This window comes from Etheostoma cragini, chromosome 13, assembly GCF_013103735.1.
Source record: "Etheostoma cragini isolate CJK2018 chromosome 13, CSU_Ecrag_1.0, whole genome shotgun sequence".
In the NCBI taxonomy this organism is placed as follows: Eukaryota; Metazoa; Chordata; class Actinopteri; order Perciformes; family Percidae; genus Etheostoma; species Etheostoma cragini.
The window spans coordinates 6484455-6500798 of NC_048419.1; the positions used below are offsets into that span (position 1 = coordinate 6484455).

The 16344-nt window shown below is 40.8% G+C and overlaps 1 protein-coding gene across 2 annotated transcripts in view; it reads right to left on the minus strand.

The window, feature by feature from the left end:
* Positions 1–1002: 1002 nt before the first annotated feature.
* Positions 1003–16344, minus strand: part of LOC117955776 (dapper homolog 3-like) — a 30163-nt gene continuing 14821 nt past the window's right edge. For both annotated transcript variants that reach the window (XM_034890475.1, XM_034890476.1), the window contains 2 exons: positions 5809–5935; positions 1003–2741 (listed from right to left, as the gene is read on the minus strand). In XM_034890475.1, the coding sequence (XP_034746366.1) occupies positions 1117–2741; positions 5809–5935 (1752 nt within the window). In that variant the 3' untranslated portion in view covers positions 1003–1116. The remainder of the gene's footprint in view (positions 2742–5808; positions 5936–16344) is intronic.

The following is a 16344-nucleotide window of genomic DNA, read 5'->3' on the forward strand; positions in this document are numbered from 1 at the left end:
GCCTGATGCTTGGTTTATAGACTATTTTTGGCTGTTTGTTACAACAATGCCTGTTGATAAGTATAAGTATTATTGGGTAAATCATGTTTAGTGCATACACTTGTAGCTGTAATGTATCTTGATAAGTCATTGTCACCCAAAAGTGTGCTCCCCAAAGGCCACCGTATAGTTTAACTACAAATTTTAACTCCCAGTTTTAATACAGCTAATATGGTGATGGCCTTTTCTTCAATGCCTGCTTTTACAATGTTTTTATTATTTTTTCACTGCAATTACAATTTTCAATTTTATGTCAACATATTTACCTTCACCTCATACAGTACCATATTTGAATCATATTAAGAACTATAGGGTGAGCAGTATGTGTTCTGAAGTATTTCAGCTTAGCTGAATACAGGTACATATGCAGTGGTACATTAAAGGAGCACAATTCCATGTCCACCCATGAAGGAGCATCTCCAGAAGAAAAATAGATTATATTTCTCAATTGTGTTGCTAAATAGTACCAATAAAGATTTATACATTTCAGCCCCCCCCCCCCCCGGATCAAATGGAAAATACAGCAGAGATAAGCAGATTGCATTTCTGTTTTTAATACAAATTTCCTTGTGAGTTTATTAATCATTCCTGCATGTGGCGTGAGAAGGATACTTTGATATAAATACGTGAATTTAGACAATGTGTTAAATTTGTTTATTGTCCCTATCATGGCTATAGGTAAAGTATTCCACCTTTCTATAGATGTATTTACTAAGTTTATTATTACTTCATAGTTTGTTAGTGCTATAGTTTCTAAATGAGGTGTTATTTTGATGCCCAACTATGTAAAATTAGATGAGAGCTTGAAAGTGAATAAGTATTGGTTTATATATTGTAAGTCATTTCGGTTAAGCAGTGTTAGTGATGATTTTGAATCATTTACTTTGTATCCGGAGATCCTAACAAACAGGCCCCTTCATTGCTTGTTAAGCTATTCTAAACCATCCAATCCATTCAGACAGCCAAGATCATAGAACTTTAACATATAAAGTGATTTTTATATTCTCTAGAGTTTGTAGTCCATGATATATCAAAGCTCTGCAGTTCATGTTCTTTTAGGTTGGCCAGTGTTCCACTTTATACAGTGGTCATTACTTTCAGTGAACCAGTGCGAAAGCGTAGGATCTTCTTCTTAAGGGCATGTGAAGCCTTAATTTTGATGAAAGCCTTGGGCTGCAGAGGTGCCCCAGGTGGGGCAGAAGGTGATGGAAGGGAAAGTTGAGGGGGTAGTTGTTGGGGCCAAACCAGACCACCACTCTCATCTGAATCACTGGACAAAGAGCTAGAATCTGGAGAGTCAGCCTCGCTCATGCTGGACTCAGACTCACCCAGTCGTGGGTGAGGGTAGTCCTCACTAGGCTGACGCAGTGGTACTTGGTCCCTGTCTAACTGGTACTCCATGTGCTGAGGATGTTGGGACTGGTGTTGATAGGCATATGATGCATGTGTAGGGCGAGATTTGCGTGTGCGCCTTGCACAACTGTCCCTTTGATTTGAAGCTGAAGAGCCTTGCACGGGTACCTGCATAGGTAGCTGGTCGGCCTCGTCTGGACTGAGCTCCAGGGTGGACTGCCAGCGGCGACAGCTTCCACCTTGGTGCTGTTTCTTGCTCCTGGACTGACTACTGCGGCTTCCCCTTCCACCGCTTCCACTTCCTCCACCATCCCTCTCTACTGTATTGTACTTGCGTTCTGGAACCCTTTGCAAGCTGTTCTCAGACTGAGACCTGCATGCCTTCTTCCCTGGTTTCCTGCCGGCACCATTTTTGTCTTCATTTGAGCGACACTTCCTTGGGCCCCCTCGGGATCTGGAAGGTTGGATCTGAGAGGTTGCGGGCTGCTGCTCTTGATGATGGCTTCTTTCCGGAGAATAGGTACTTCGGTTGGGTTTGGGCACCTCAGTCCCCTTGTGGGGGTTGGAGTGGTGATGGGCATAAGCTCTGGTGGAGGCTCGGCAAGGCTGGGCTGGAATATACTCTGCGTTGACCAGCTGCTCATCAATTGTAAGTGGTTGATGAGGTTTTGACATAGCTGGTGGTGAAGGGTAGTTGTGGAAATGTTGGGGTGAATCAGGCTCACTATTGCTAGAGTCTGGGTGGGCTTGCAGCACTCTGCCAGATGGATAGTCCAGCAATGTTGAGCAGGAAGTGTTAATCATGGAAGCCTGCCTGGGCCTGCAATATAGCCCTGGTGGATGCTGCATACCTTGTTGGAGATTGTGGTGGTACTGGCGTGGGACATCTTCAGTAAAACCTGACCCCAGGTAAGGCTCCTGATCGAGGTTATGGCAAGCCTGTGGAGCACTTCCATCTGAAGACTGGGATGGAGCAGAGATATCTTGAACAGACACCTGCTTAGGAGAACGTTGCTCCTCCTTGTGGCATAAACTACTCCGCCTCACCACATTGACAGCTCGGGCATCATGTGCCAGGCTGGTACGGGGCTTTGAGGAGCGTGTGGGTAGAGCACGACGTTGGATTAATCCAAATATATACGTTTCAAGCTTTTGGGCTTGTGGATCTTCTTCCTGACTGGGGTCAACATCTCTCATGTCACCCAAAGCATCAGTAACCGCAGCCCATCTTGTTGGGTTTGACAGCCATGCATCTCCTGTCTCTGTCTCCCCTGTCTCTTCAGGTGCTGAGAGGGAACAACGGTCATCTGATTCAGGGGATCCACTTTTCCCGGCTACAAGAACCTCTCCTGATGAACAGAGAAAAGACAAAGAAAGTGATTAGAATTAGTCTTTGTAACAACCTTTCACACGACACTTGTGGACTCAAATGCACAACTCACTAAACAATAGAAAGTTTAACATACATGTTTTCTTGACAAAAAGTGCAAACAAAGAACGCGCTCACTTGGAGGATTGAACAAAATCACAATAAAAACAATAAACAAAACCTGGTTACTGGGAGATCTTGCTAGAACACTTGACGACACTACCACAAGGACAGGACAAGACAAACTGGCACAAGACAAAGGGAGACAAGGACTATATATACAAGAGATAGGGAAAAAGAGGTAAAACCAATCAGGGGCGGGTAGACAATCACAGTGGAGGGAAATTCAAACTTAGGTAAAATTAATGTACAAAACACAGTCTGAGCCTTCGAATCCTTCTTATTTCACTGTATATTCTATACTACAGTGTGGGTGCATGAACAAGAAAATCACATATATTTAGCTTAAAGGTCCCATTGCTTGAAAATGTCACTTTATGTGGTTTTTCAACATTAATATGAGTTCCCCTAGCCTGCCTAGGGCCTCCCAGTGGCTAGAAATGATGATAGGTGTAAACCGAGCCCTAGGTATCCTGCTCTTTGAGTAGATGAAAGCTCAGATGGACCGCTCCTTATGAGGTCATAAGCTCCCAAACTCAAAGCTGGACAATTTCGCTTACCAGAAGTACTGAAAATGAATACACTTTGTTTTATCTTAATTCAAACAACACTTCAACGTTGTTGATCTGACATCATTTGTCCTGGTGGCACACACCTTGCATGTATCTGTTTGCTTGCTGCCACTGTTTATGAAGTTAATGAAATAAAAATGAATGACAAAAGGCGCAACTCTGGAAGACTTGGTGGCACTCTGTCGTTAATGCATTTTTTTTTATGTGGGTGCTCGCACATAAGGCATAGCGCATTTACATTGCACATTATGGCAAAGGGCGGGAGACATGCAGCTTGTCATATAAGTTTCCCCAACGTATACGCGACAATAAAAGAAAATAGAAATTCATTACACTTAAAAAGCAATATTTGCATGAAAACAGGTTTTTGACGAGTCTCGAAGATCAAGTCTGAGGCAAGTCTGAAGTCTTTTAGGTCGAGTTGCAAGTTAGGTCTGAAGTCAACTGTTTGTGCAACTCGAGTCCAAGTCTCAGACTCGAGTCCCCATCTCTGCTCCATGCACGTAAATAAACGATGGTCATGTTGAAGTGAAAACGGACAGCGCGAGTGAAAGAAATACAAATTATGGACATCATAACCCATTTCCTAAATGAAGATGAGTCTGTAAGGATGAGTAAAGCAAGGCATGAAGTGCCATGTGGTCCAATTACTGAGTTTTCAAAAACAAACCCCATTGCTAACTCTGAGGACAGTGACTGCTTTCAGCACAGTGTGGCTGACAGACAAAGTAACCCGTGTTTCCCCGTAATCAATCACCAACCTCATGCACAACCATTAAACAACATTATGCCCTAAACTGCCGCTGTGGCAATGCCCCATGGATGTCCAGTTCTGCCTGGTGGGTGCAGCCGGAGCTATCATCCTCAGAAATCCATGGTCCTCAAAGTGGGACTAAGCCCGCCTGGGGGAGGAAATGGAAACTGCCTCCGGCCCTTCTTCAGAGCCTTTGAACTGAGACAACGTGTCCGTAAACCGGGTGAGGCTCTCCATGTTTTTAAGGGATGACATTTATGAGTGTCAGTAGCTTACAGTGACAGGACTGTTGCTCAATATGATACAAATGGAGCTGAAGTTTTCACTCCTACTGTGGGCGGGGGATGCAGTAATTGTGCAAAGACTTGTGGAGCAGCACCCCCACAGATTAGCCCAAGCCCATGACGTTGTCCGTCGCCAGGTGAGCGGCATCATATGTCCCCAGTTTCTTGCACTCAGAAGCCCATGGCATGGTTAATTGCAGGCCCCCGCGCTGCTGTGGTCAGAGAGGAGGTATTAAAGACTAATTCAGCATCCCCAGCAGTCAGCTGGAAACCTGAGTATTCCAGGCCACGTGAAGAGAAATTGCAAAGAGGAAAAACAAGACTAAGCTATGCACAGATTTGAGATATGAAATTATCGAAACCTGTTATGTTGTAAAAGAGTAAGGGTGCTCCGATTGATCGGTTACTGATCGTTATCGGCCGATAAAGGCTTTAACCATTGAGTTGTCTTCCTGTCAAATTTGAAAATCAACACTTTTGATGAAGCTTTTTAATCAATGTTTTTAACTTTTTCTTACGTTTTTGTCAGTTTTTCAACACTTTTTTCAATGTTTAACACTATGTAACACTAACTTATTAACTTTAGTTATACAATTATTTTGGGAATTTATTTTATTATCAAACCTAATTTTTAGGTAATTATACCTAATGTTTTACTTAGAAAAGCAGAAATTAAGAATTATTTAGACTAAAATTAAAGGAAAGTATGTTTCTGGATATTCACAGACTGGAATATGTCAACTTTTACTTTACTTTACTTATTTCAAAACCACTTCAATTTTTTTCTCCAAATGCTCATACAACATAATAGTTAACATAAATAGTTTGATTGACAAGCCTAAAATACTTTACAACTCATGCCTTTTTATCTTGATATCGCAAGATATGTGATTTTGTTTTCTTTGCTCTGCACTTCAGGTTTAAGTGCACCTTAAGTTTGTGTAAATTAACAATAAGTCTTTTGTAAATTATTTCAAAATAAGGCTTAATTGTTTAGCTCTAAGCTGTTTAAGGTGTGTTTCCAATAGAGGAAGTATAATGTTGACAGTTTCCTGTCAATAAAAGTAAACAGTTGACAATACACAATACATTATCTTCTGTTCATTTTAATACATAAACAATGTTGTTAAGACTATTAAAATGAATATATCATAAATATATGACCTGATAAACAGGAAGCTTCAAATAGACCCGGTGATCGGTTACTGGTTTTAACCAATACTGCTTCCAGCAATCGGTGATCGGAGCAACCTTTTAAAATAGGTTTACATGGTGTACACCATTTTTGTTTGGGAGACGCAGAGGTGATTATTTTACCTGAAATTAGTTGGCTGTCCTTTAGATCTTGGGAAACCGTTGATTGGACCTTAGTGTTCGCTTTGAGCTCTGCCACCTGCTGTTCTAAAGATGTCTTCATACCCCAGGGCGTACACTGGAGACTGCACTGAAACACACACACACACACACACACACACACACACACAAACACACAGAAAGTCAAAAGAGGGGTACTTACAAAACCGTTTGAAAATAAGTTTTTTACAATACTGGTGCTAAAACAGTACTTTTAAAGAGCTCCTGTAATGCTCCTTTTCCATTTTGTATTTGTACTATTGGGTTCTCCTAGAACACATTTACCTTTTTATTGTACAACTAAAATACTATGTTTTTCATACTGCCCATGGCTGCAGCTTTTGGCCCACCTTCCTGATAAAGTCCAGTCTGCTGTGATTGGTTAGCTGGCCCACTCTGTTGTGATTCCTCATCCAAATTTAAACTGTGCATGCTCAGGAAGCACCAATGCCCACTCCCACACATGGATAAAATTCAAACAGGAATCTGGGTGAGCCGTGTTCAGGCAGGTGAGGAAAAAGTGCTGTCTGTAAGACAGAAAGCTCCATTTGGATTGATGTGTTTTTTGTACATCTGTAGCTTTTGTTTCAGACAGCGCTGACTGTTTGCTCCTGATCAGTGCTTTAACTGATGGTTCTTAGGTTCACTTAGCTAGGTTTTAAAAGAAAGTGAACGCTGAACACACACAGAGCATCCAGTTGTACACCAGCCAAACTTAATTAACACTCTTCTTCTCCCTCTCTTTCTCACTTCTTACCCAGGGCTCTCCCTCTACCTTTACCAATACACAAAAAAACATATAACACACTTAAAGATGTGAAAAATCCCCAAAAGCATAGTAGGGGCCTCTTTAAATGGGTGCCGTAGGAGAACGGAGCAGGGCAAAGAGAGAGCCCTGGGTAAGAATTGAGAGAGAGAGGGAGTAGAAGAGTGTTAATAAAATTTGGCTGTTGTACAACTGGATGCTCCGTGTGTGTTCACTTTCTCAGAAAACCAAGCTAGGTGAACCTAAGAACCATCAGTTACCACCTAACCTAGCTCTGGGGAGTCATTCCCCGGAGTCCTTATGTTCTTTTTTCCCCAGCATGTTCCCTCGGATCAGGGAGGCTCCAAAATCATGGAAGCAGCTGTCGCCATGGTCCCGCTCCATGTTCTGTGATGCCATGTCCATCTGCTACACTCTGCGATGCCCAGCTACGTCCTCCTGTGCCTTGTAATGCCGCAAAGTGCCCTGCTATGCCATGAACTACTACAAAGAACTGCTACAAACTACTATTTTTTCTATTTTTGTTATTTCCACTCTTTATTTGAACCCAAACCGGCCCGTCAGACACTGCCCACCAACAGCCTGGGTCTGACCGAGGTTTCTGCCTAAAAGGAAGTTTTTCCTTGCCACTGTCGCACTGTTGCTTGCTCTGGAGGAAACTACTAGAACTGTTGGGTCCTTGTAAATTCTCGAGTGTGGTCTATCTGTAACGTGTCTTGAGATAACTCTTGTTATGAATTGATACTATAAATAAAATTGAATTGACTTGAATCAGTTACAGCACTGATCAGGAGCAAACAGTCAGGGCTGTCTGAAACAACAGCTAAGTGGCAGTCACATCGAAATGTCAGCCACCAGCAAAGGCAAAGAGAGCAAAAACCTTTGATAAAGCACATGGTGTTGCCAGATAAAGATTACGTATCCAACCAAATCCCCACACAAAAAAATTTCTTGGCGGAAATCAGACTAATCTGGCAACATTGGAACGGCCTCCTCCTGAACACCACCAAGACTAAAGAGAGGACTGTTATGGGTGAGTTCATCAATGGGCTAGTCTCCAAAGACGGGATGTAATAACTTGAGGTATTCAGTTCACACTAGGGCTTCACGATATGAGGGAAATATATAATTGCAATTATTTTTGACTGATAGAGATTGTGATATAATTCATCATATTGGAGGGAATGATCATTTTTGTATCAGTATTCCCATTGCAAATTAAAAACATTGAAAGAAATTAAAATTATTATAGTGTGATTCTTGCAAGGCTCTGTACCAAACACAGATTCTTTTCTTTAGTCTGTAGGATACGATTTGTCGGCCTGGACATCTCTGCTCCACCACAACACTTAGTTTTTAATGGTTTGGCACATATTTTGACATTAACAAATATTGCGCTCCCCTGCAATTTGGATATTGCACTAGTCCATATTGTGATTTCGATACAATTGAGATTCATTGTGCAGCCCTAGTTCACACACAATTGAGTTGGAGAGCTCACGCACACACAGATAGAACAGCAACATTTGAGCAGACAAAATATACTCTGTATATTTAATATATAACAGGCACAAGGACTGGGAAGCTAAGAGTAAAAAACAGCCCTTTTGTTTAGGAGTATGCTCTTCTGTGGATCAAATCCATGCTCATCATACCTCCAAAATTGTCTGCATCTAAGTAAATTCCACCCACTAGTCATAAGATTCTTTAAGTTATAGGAGTCTAATAAATTTAATAAAGCTGTTTTTGGCTTTTGCTGATTTCACATAAAGAAGAGTAACTGCAAACCGGACAACATGTCCCCCTGTCCTGAAGATTCAAACTGTTAACTTAGTCTGTGCATCACAAGACTTCTACTCATGGATTCTGTGTGTGTGTGTGTGTTTTTCAGCTCTTTCGTAAGTGTGACCACGCTGGCTCAATGGCTGCTTGTTTTCTTCATGTGAGTGCACAGACACGCAGTCATGCATGAAAGCACTCATGTACACTCTTCCATACTATTGACGCAATGATCTTTCAGTTTTTCTACAGTGAACGTTTTGATAATTTGATCTAAGGAACCTGCCTTTAGTTTTACTTCCTAAAGTTTTGCCCTTTGAGATGACAACTGCCACTAATTTTTATTGACTTTGTACTGAAGTGTTTGCATTGCAGCCTGCTCACCATTACGGTTTTTGTTATTTTTACAATACCCATGCTAAAACTCTACTTTTAAAACTGTGCTGGTGCCTGATAGGAGTGAGCTCGGATAGTTAAGAATGTGGATGTCATATTTTGCATTACAATTTTACACAACTGCTTTGTTTCTCTGAATAAATCACGATGTATAACTGATTGTGGAATATATTTATTGATGAAAGCGCTCACATAGCAGGTAGCACGAGCAGGGAGCTATATGTTTATACTATGTCAGAATCCGTCTGGGAAACAGCCGTTAGATGGTGTTCTCTTAAACATACAGATTTGAGAATGTCTACGTAATGTGCAAAGGTGTTAAGTTAATACTAGACACAATTTAATACAGTTTAAAACGCTCCATAGAGTGTATTATTCAAGAGAAAAGTTACACAAATTTTACCCTGATATTTCACCAGTATGCAACCGATGTAAATCCCAGATAGGTGATCTAGCACATTCTTTCTGGGCATGTAGTAAACTTTTTTCATATTGGAAGTGCATTTTTCAATATTTTTTCTGAGGCTTTTGGCAAGAATCTGGCACCCTGTCCCTTGGTAGCAATCTCGGGGGCCGCAAGTGTCCTCTACTCCTTCAGTGAACCTGAAAGAAGAGCCATTCAATTTGGGATGGTAATTGCAAAAAAGTTAATTTTACATGTATGGAAAATGGATTCTGTGCCTTCATATTGTTTGTGGCTGCGAGAACTATCAAATAATTTGCATCTGGAAAGACTGAGATTTTTTAAGGAAGACAGAGGAGACAAGTTTGACAAGACATGGGACCCAATACCGAATCATCTTAGAAATGTGAACCCATAGACACTGGCTATTTTATAAGACCTCACTGTGAAAATCAGTATGTGATTTGTAGATGTCAAATTCATTTAACTTTATCTTAAGATGTTTTGTTTGTAGTATCCCTCCTTACCCTGACCATGGAACGTTATTGTAACCCAAGATGTGCTGTGTTCTTTATGTTGAGTATATTTAGTAGTCGTTGTTAGGTTTTATTTTCCATTTTTCCTCTCCCCTTTCCCTAATCTTTTCTCGAAAATCAATAAACACACTTTCAAAAAAAAAACATACAGATTTGAATGAATTGGATTATTTATCTCTTATAATTGTAAAACCAACTGGTACTACAACACATGTACAAATAATCAGAGAAATGCTCTTTAAAATACTGATCAACAATCAATTACGCTTCAATCGCTAAACCTCTATTAACCTTTTACAACTATAGCAAAACAAAAAAGCAAGCAACACACATGCGCACACACACACACACACGCGTGTCTGTGTGTGTGTGTGTGCGCATGTGTTTGTGTGGGACGGGGGAGGGAAGAGGGGAAGGAGTAGCGGTTTCACTAACCACGCAATATCGAAGATAAATCCTAAGATTTGAGGCTTTTTGTAGTTTTAGTACAAAGGCACAAAATGGATACTTGTGGTGCTGCGGGGGGGCACCACAAGCCTTCAGCACGTGTTACAGATAATGGGGACATACAATGCCGGGTGTGGTGTCAAAATAAAGGGTAGTGAAGCTCTGTTACACTATCATGCGATTAGACCGGCAAAGGCCAGCTGATCAGTGCATAACAATATGTGTGTATGTGTGTGTGTGTGTGTGTGTGTGTGTGTGAAAATGTAAGAATATTCACTCTAATATAATAAATAGTATGAACACATTGGGAATTGATAGGGCGGGGTAGGTGAGTTAATATAACAGGGCTGTGGGGAAAGCACTGATCTACGGTAATTATATTATTGACCTGCAGATATATTAAAGACATGCCTTAATAGTGTTTATCATAATACCGTTTAATAATACTGTTTGGTGGATTATCTCTGCAAAGGAGAAGTGCTCACTAACACAGATTTAGAGAGATTTGTCAACAATATTGGAGAGTAATAAGCCTTTTGTGTACGTAGAAAAAGTATTAGACCTTTGAATTCAGCTTGTAAAAAAAGTGGTGGCAAAAAAGTGTTGCATTTATAATTTTGTTGAGTTTACTAACAGAACAAAGGATAATAAAACACAGTAATGTAACCAAAGTATTAAAAAATACTTACATGTGGCTATAGTTTGACATTTAGCTAGGCAGACCTACTGCTGTTTAGTCTTGCATTGTGAGACCTAGATAACTAACTTAGCTAACATTACAGTAATACAAATACATGTGAATAAAGCTGGTGGAAGTGTGTTTCCATCCAACGGCTTTAAAGCGAATAAAAACCTGTGCGTAATGACGTCACATGCTGTTTTGCGATCAAATTGGTATATCAAATTTATTTTAGACATTTTAAGGTTTTTCCATTCATTTTTGCACTGCATTGCACAACATTCAACAGACTTTTGCAAACAAAGTTTTTCTAGACAAAATGGATCGCGCCGTCTACTAATCAACAAGTTTTAACAGTGTTCATGTGCCAGCTTCTAGTGACATTTCAAGCTAGAATAAGAAAACAACGCATTGCAACACATTGCTAAGATGATGCAGATGCAACTTCCCTTTTATTTTTTCCCTCCGGCACCGCTACAAGACAACTCTTATATGAGACATGTCTCGCTGTTTCCATTTACTCTACAAAGTCTCTCTTCTCCTTGTCCGTCCACTTCCATCTGTCTTTGTTGACACCCGCCATGTGTGCAAACAGAGCGGAAATCCTTGGCGAAAATGAACTAAAACTTCTTCTTTGTTTTGTGGCAGGTTGCAACCATAAAATGACCTAAAACTTAATCACATTCATGATTTATTAGTTTATTGCATATTGATCAAGATAAAATCCGATGAGACCGAACGTATTTCCTTTGAGTTGATATTCATGAAATTCCATTGAATTTTACTGTTTCCATAAGGCATTTTTTATTCAATATCACTTAATTTGGATAAAAACGTTTGGATGGAAACATAGCTACAGACTGTATGTTTTGCTCTGCTGCTGTGTGCTAGATTGCTTGTGAAGGATGAATCAAACTAATGTTAGTCAAACAGGGAGCTATGAGTCAAACAAAACAATGGCACTATAATACACACAAATATTAAGACATTTAGTTAAGACTGGCCGAAATGTGTTTTAATCGAGTAACGCACTGTAGTCATTTTATATGTGTAGGTGTATGCTGTACCAGCCCTTTATGAACAGGCAAAAACAGCTTATAGTTATTTCCTTTTAAAATCTTCACTTGTTGGAGAATTTATTGGTAGTAGTTGGCAGCAGTATTTGAACCAAACCGTGACTTTGAAACCGAGGTACGTACCGTACCAGGATTTTTTGTACCGTTACACCCTATGAACCCATGTCAAAGATTGTTGTTCCTTAGGTCACTTAGAGAAAAAAACATAGGAAAATAGAGTCCAGGTTGAAAAAAATGGTAGTTACCCTTTAACAATAAAAGGTAGCCTACAAGTGGGTATACTCTAAAATGGTATCCTGCTTGTGTCACTGTATCTCCCCTTCAGAATCCCCTTAGTATAATGAAAAAAGTTTCTCCATTCTTGAAGGTGAGATTAATCACTACCAAGCCCAGGGAAGTATACTGATCTGTAGAGACCTTTATGCCAAGACAGGTACATATTACCAAATTATATTAAAGTGCTCATATTATTATTATTTTTTGCTTATTTAATTTCCTTTATTGTGTTATATATCTTTTTTGTGCATGTTGTAGGTTTACAAAGAAAAAAAGCCCAATCCACCCCAAAGGGCCTTACCATCTCCAACAGAAAACACTGTTCACCAAACAGCTCTATTGGAGTCCAGCCTTAACTTCAGAAACGAATGTGCGTCACTTTGTAACACACAGTATAATGCTCACTTAGCTGCTGGCATGGCACACCCTCATACTCTGCTTCTGACTGGCTAGTAGTCCTTGCCTAGGTACTGAGCATGTGCAACTCCCTACAAAGATAGCATAGAAGTTAGATGTAGATAAAACAGAGAGCTGCAGAAATGTGCAGTACAACAAAAATATGGTGTTTTTTGAAAATGAAACCATTTAAACCTACTATGGTCAACCTCTAAATACAATTATGAACCTGTTAGCATAATATCAGCTCATTAATAGCACGGTAGAGACCAAGACCCCTTCTGCCTAGGAGGATTCACAGCCCCCCAACACCCTTATCTGACCACGGTAAACTTACCCTCTACATTAGAAAGACAGAAACTGTAAACTATGCAAAACAACCCTATAAATGGACAAATCATAGCAATGACGCCTACCAGAAAACAATCAGTCATCAAACAATTAAATATGGATTAGACCATTTTCTTTCCATCATTTTACCATATCAAATTACGTCACAATGTGAAGGAAAATCTGCTGTTGTTACATTTCTGAAACGCCTGACTCAGGACAGGTTGAGGCAAGTCTCCAAAAGTAAAATCCATCCACAACCTTTCTTTCTTTTGGAAGGGTGTGTAGTGAAAATGTGATGCTCTACACCCTGTTAGCCTGTATCAGGCTGTACAGGACAATGTTGCAAATGTATCAAAACTAAAGAATAAAAAGAATCGCAGATTACAGTGGGGAGAACAAGTATTTGATACACTGCTAATTGTGCAGGTTTTCCTGATTACAAAGCATGTAGAGGTTTGTAATTTTTCATAGGTACCCTTCAACTGTGAGAGACGGAATCTAAAACAAAAATCCAGAAAATTAAATCCAGAACTTAACTACTCCTTAGTTGCCCTGGCTGTGTGTTTCGGGTCCTTGTCACGCCGGAAGACCCAGCCACGACCCATCTTCAATGCTCTTACTGAGGGAAGGAGGATGTTGGCCAAGATCTGGCGATACATGGCCCCACCTATCTTCCCCTTAACACAGTGCAATCGGCCTGTCCCCTTTGCAGAAAAGCATCCCCAAAGAATGATGTTTCCACCTCCATGCTTCACGTTGGGATGGTGTTCTTGGGGTGGTACTCAATCCTTCTTCTTTCTCCATACACGGCGAGTGGAGTATTTCTGTCTCATCAGACCACATGACCTTCTCCCATTCCTTGTCTGGATCATAGATGGTCATAGGCAAACTTCAGACGGGCCTGGACATGCGCTGGCTTGAGCAGGGAGACCTTGCGTGCGCTGCAGGATTTTACTCCATGACGGTGTAGTGTGTTACTAATGGTTTTCTGTGAGACTGTGGTCCCAGCTCTCTTCAGGTCATTGACCAGGTCCTGCTGTGTAGTTTTGGACTGATCCCTCACTTTCCTCATGAGGTGAGACCTTGCATGGAGCCCGAGACTTATCTTCTTCCATTTTCTAATAATTGCGCCAACAGTTATTTCCTTCTCACCAAGCTGCTTGCCTATTGTCCTGTAGCCCATCCTGGCCATGTGCACGTCTACAATTTTATCCCTGATTTTCTTCCACTGCTCTCTGTTCTTGGCCATTGTAGAGACGTTGGAGTCTATTTGATTGAGTGTGTGGACAGGTGTCTTTTAAACAGGTAATGCGTTCAAACAGGTGCAGTTAATACAGGTAATGAGTGGAGAACAGAAGGGCTTCTTAAAGAAAAAAGTCTGTGAGAGCCGGAATTCTTACTGGTTGGTAGGTGATCAAATACTTATGTCATGAGATAAAATGTGAATTAATTATTTAAAAATCATACAAAGGGATTTTCTGGATGTTTGTTTTAGATTCCGTCTCTCATGGTTGAAGTGTACCTATGATAAAAAATTACAGATCCCTAAATGCCTTGGAAGTAGGAAAACCTGCAAAATCAAATACCAAAATACTTGTTCTCCCCACTGTACGCCAATGGATGAAAAGGGGACTGCAGACACCTGAGAAAAACACTCAAACAAAAACACAGACATTCTGACAATCCTAAACTTCATCCCCAATGTCAGGAGGTAATATCTATGGAAGAGAAGTATAAAGCAGGGTAGTCATATTGTTGCTAAAAACCGACAATGAGTAGTGCATCATTCCAGTTAGCCAAAGTTAAAGAGCATGCTGAGAGTAGAGAAAGGAGCCTCACCAGGCAAATCCAACACCTGACAGAACAACTCTTAGCACTCCTGACAATGACAACTACAGAGACACAGTCTCTCCCTGCCAGTGTGCAAAACCCCTACCTTGTCTCTGGCCCACCCTCTCTGCTCTGCCCCCAGCCCAACAACACCCTGGCAGCTCCCTATACGCCCATATAGCCAGCTGCCAACAGCCAGCTCTGCCCATTCCAGCCTCTTGGAGAACAAGTCCCACGAGTGGTTCTGCTGGGATCAGCTTAGGATCTGCCTGGCCTCCCACCAAACCATTGACATCTGGGAGGTCTATGATTGACTCCATCTCCACAAAGAGAAGGTGAAGATCTTTGCGAAGACCCTCAAAGACACGGCCCAAGGATACAGTCCTTCCACCCTCTTCCTTACTGGAAGCTTCAGAGAACATCCCATACCTCATCTTTCCCATTATCCCCCCTAGACTCATCCCCTCTGCTGGGGAGGACACAATACATACAGTATATACTGTACATATAAATATATAGACATATAAAGTATAATGTATTTACTCCAGTAGATTCTCGGTGTTTTGAGGAAAACATTTTTGACGTTCTTCTTCAGGCTTCTTGAGTCAAGATTATGAAACTGTTAGTGAACTGAGACAGTTTCATAAGTGATTACAAACATCTCGTACTTAAAATAGTATTCCAGTTCTGTGTTTTTGTATAAGTTGGTTTAAACACCTAATGCAAGGCGTACAAGAGTTGTGACCACTTTATCGGCACTGCCGTGACTCCCTGAACAAGCTGCGGAGGCAACGTTATATTTATATATTTTATATTTTGAATTGTTACTTGCCACCAGACTCTTGTGTTTTACTTGACCTCAAAAAAAGATGCTTTCGTCATAAATTTGTGACAAAAAATGTATCACAATGCAAATGAAGTCTTTGAGATTTAAAACCTTCCGGGGGAGGATCCCTAGACCCCACTAACTAGTATTTGTCCCCGCCAAAGGCCCATTCTTAGCCAGGAAAAACCCTGCAGTAAACTAATGAGCTTGCTGTTGAGTTGGGTCAGTGTGCTGCTCCAGGCCTCTACATCCTAGATAGAAAAGTAAAGTCTCTGTATGCTGATGACCTAATTATACTGTCTTCAACTAAACAAGGACTACAGCAACAGTTGGACATAGTAGGAAGAAAACTAATATTACGATCTTTCAAAAATGCCCCAGATGTCAGGAGAACCAACACCAGTTTAATAATAATAATAATAATACATTTTATTTAACAGCGCCTTTCTGAACACTCAAGGTTGCTTTACAGACAATAAAAGACACACAAATTTACCACAAGTAATCACATCATTGACCATAGCATGAGTTATACCTACCGTAGTATCCACCATATCCGCATCAACATGGCAGGGCATTCCCTAAAAGAGTTGGAAAAGCCTTACGTGCAAATTCCAAATAAAATCTGTCTTAAAAAATTTCACAGTGTCATCAAGCCCAATGACCTGTACGGCAGTGAAGTAAGGAGTCCACTCAGTCATCAGAGCTATACCCGCTGGGACAAACTCAAGAGCTGAGCCCAGATAAGAGCCCCATA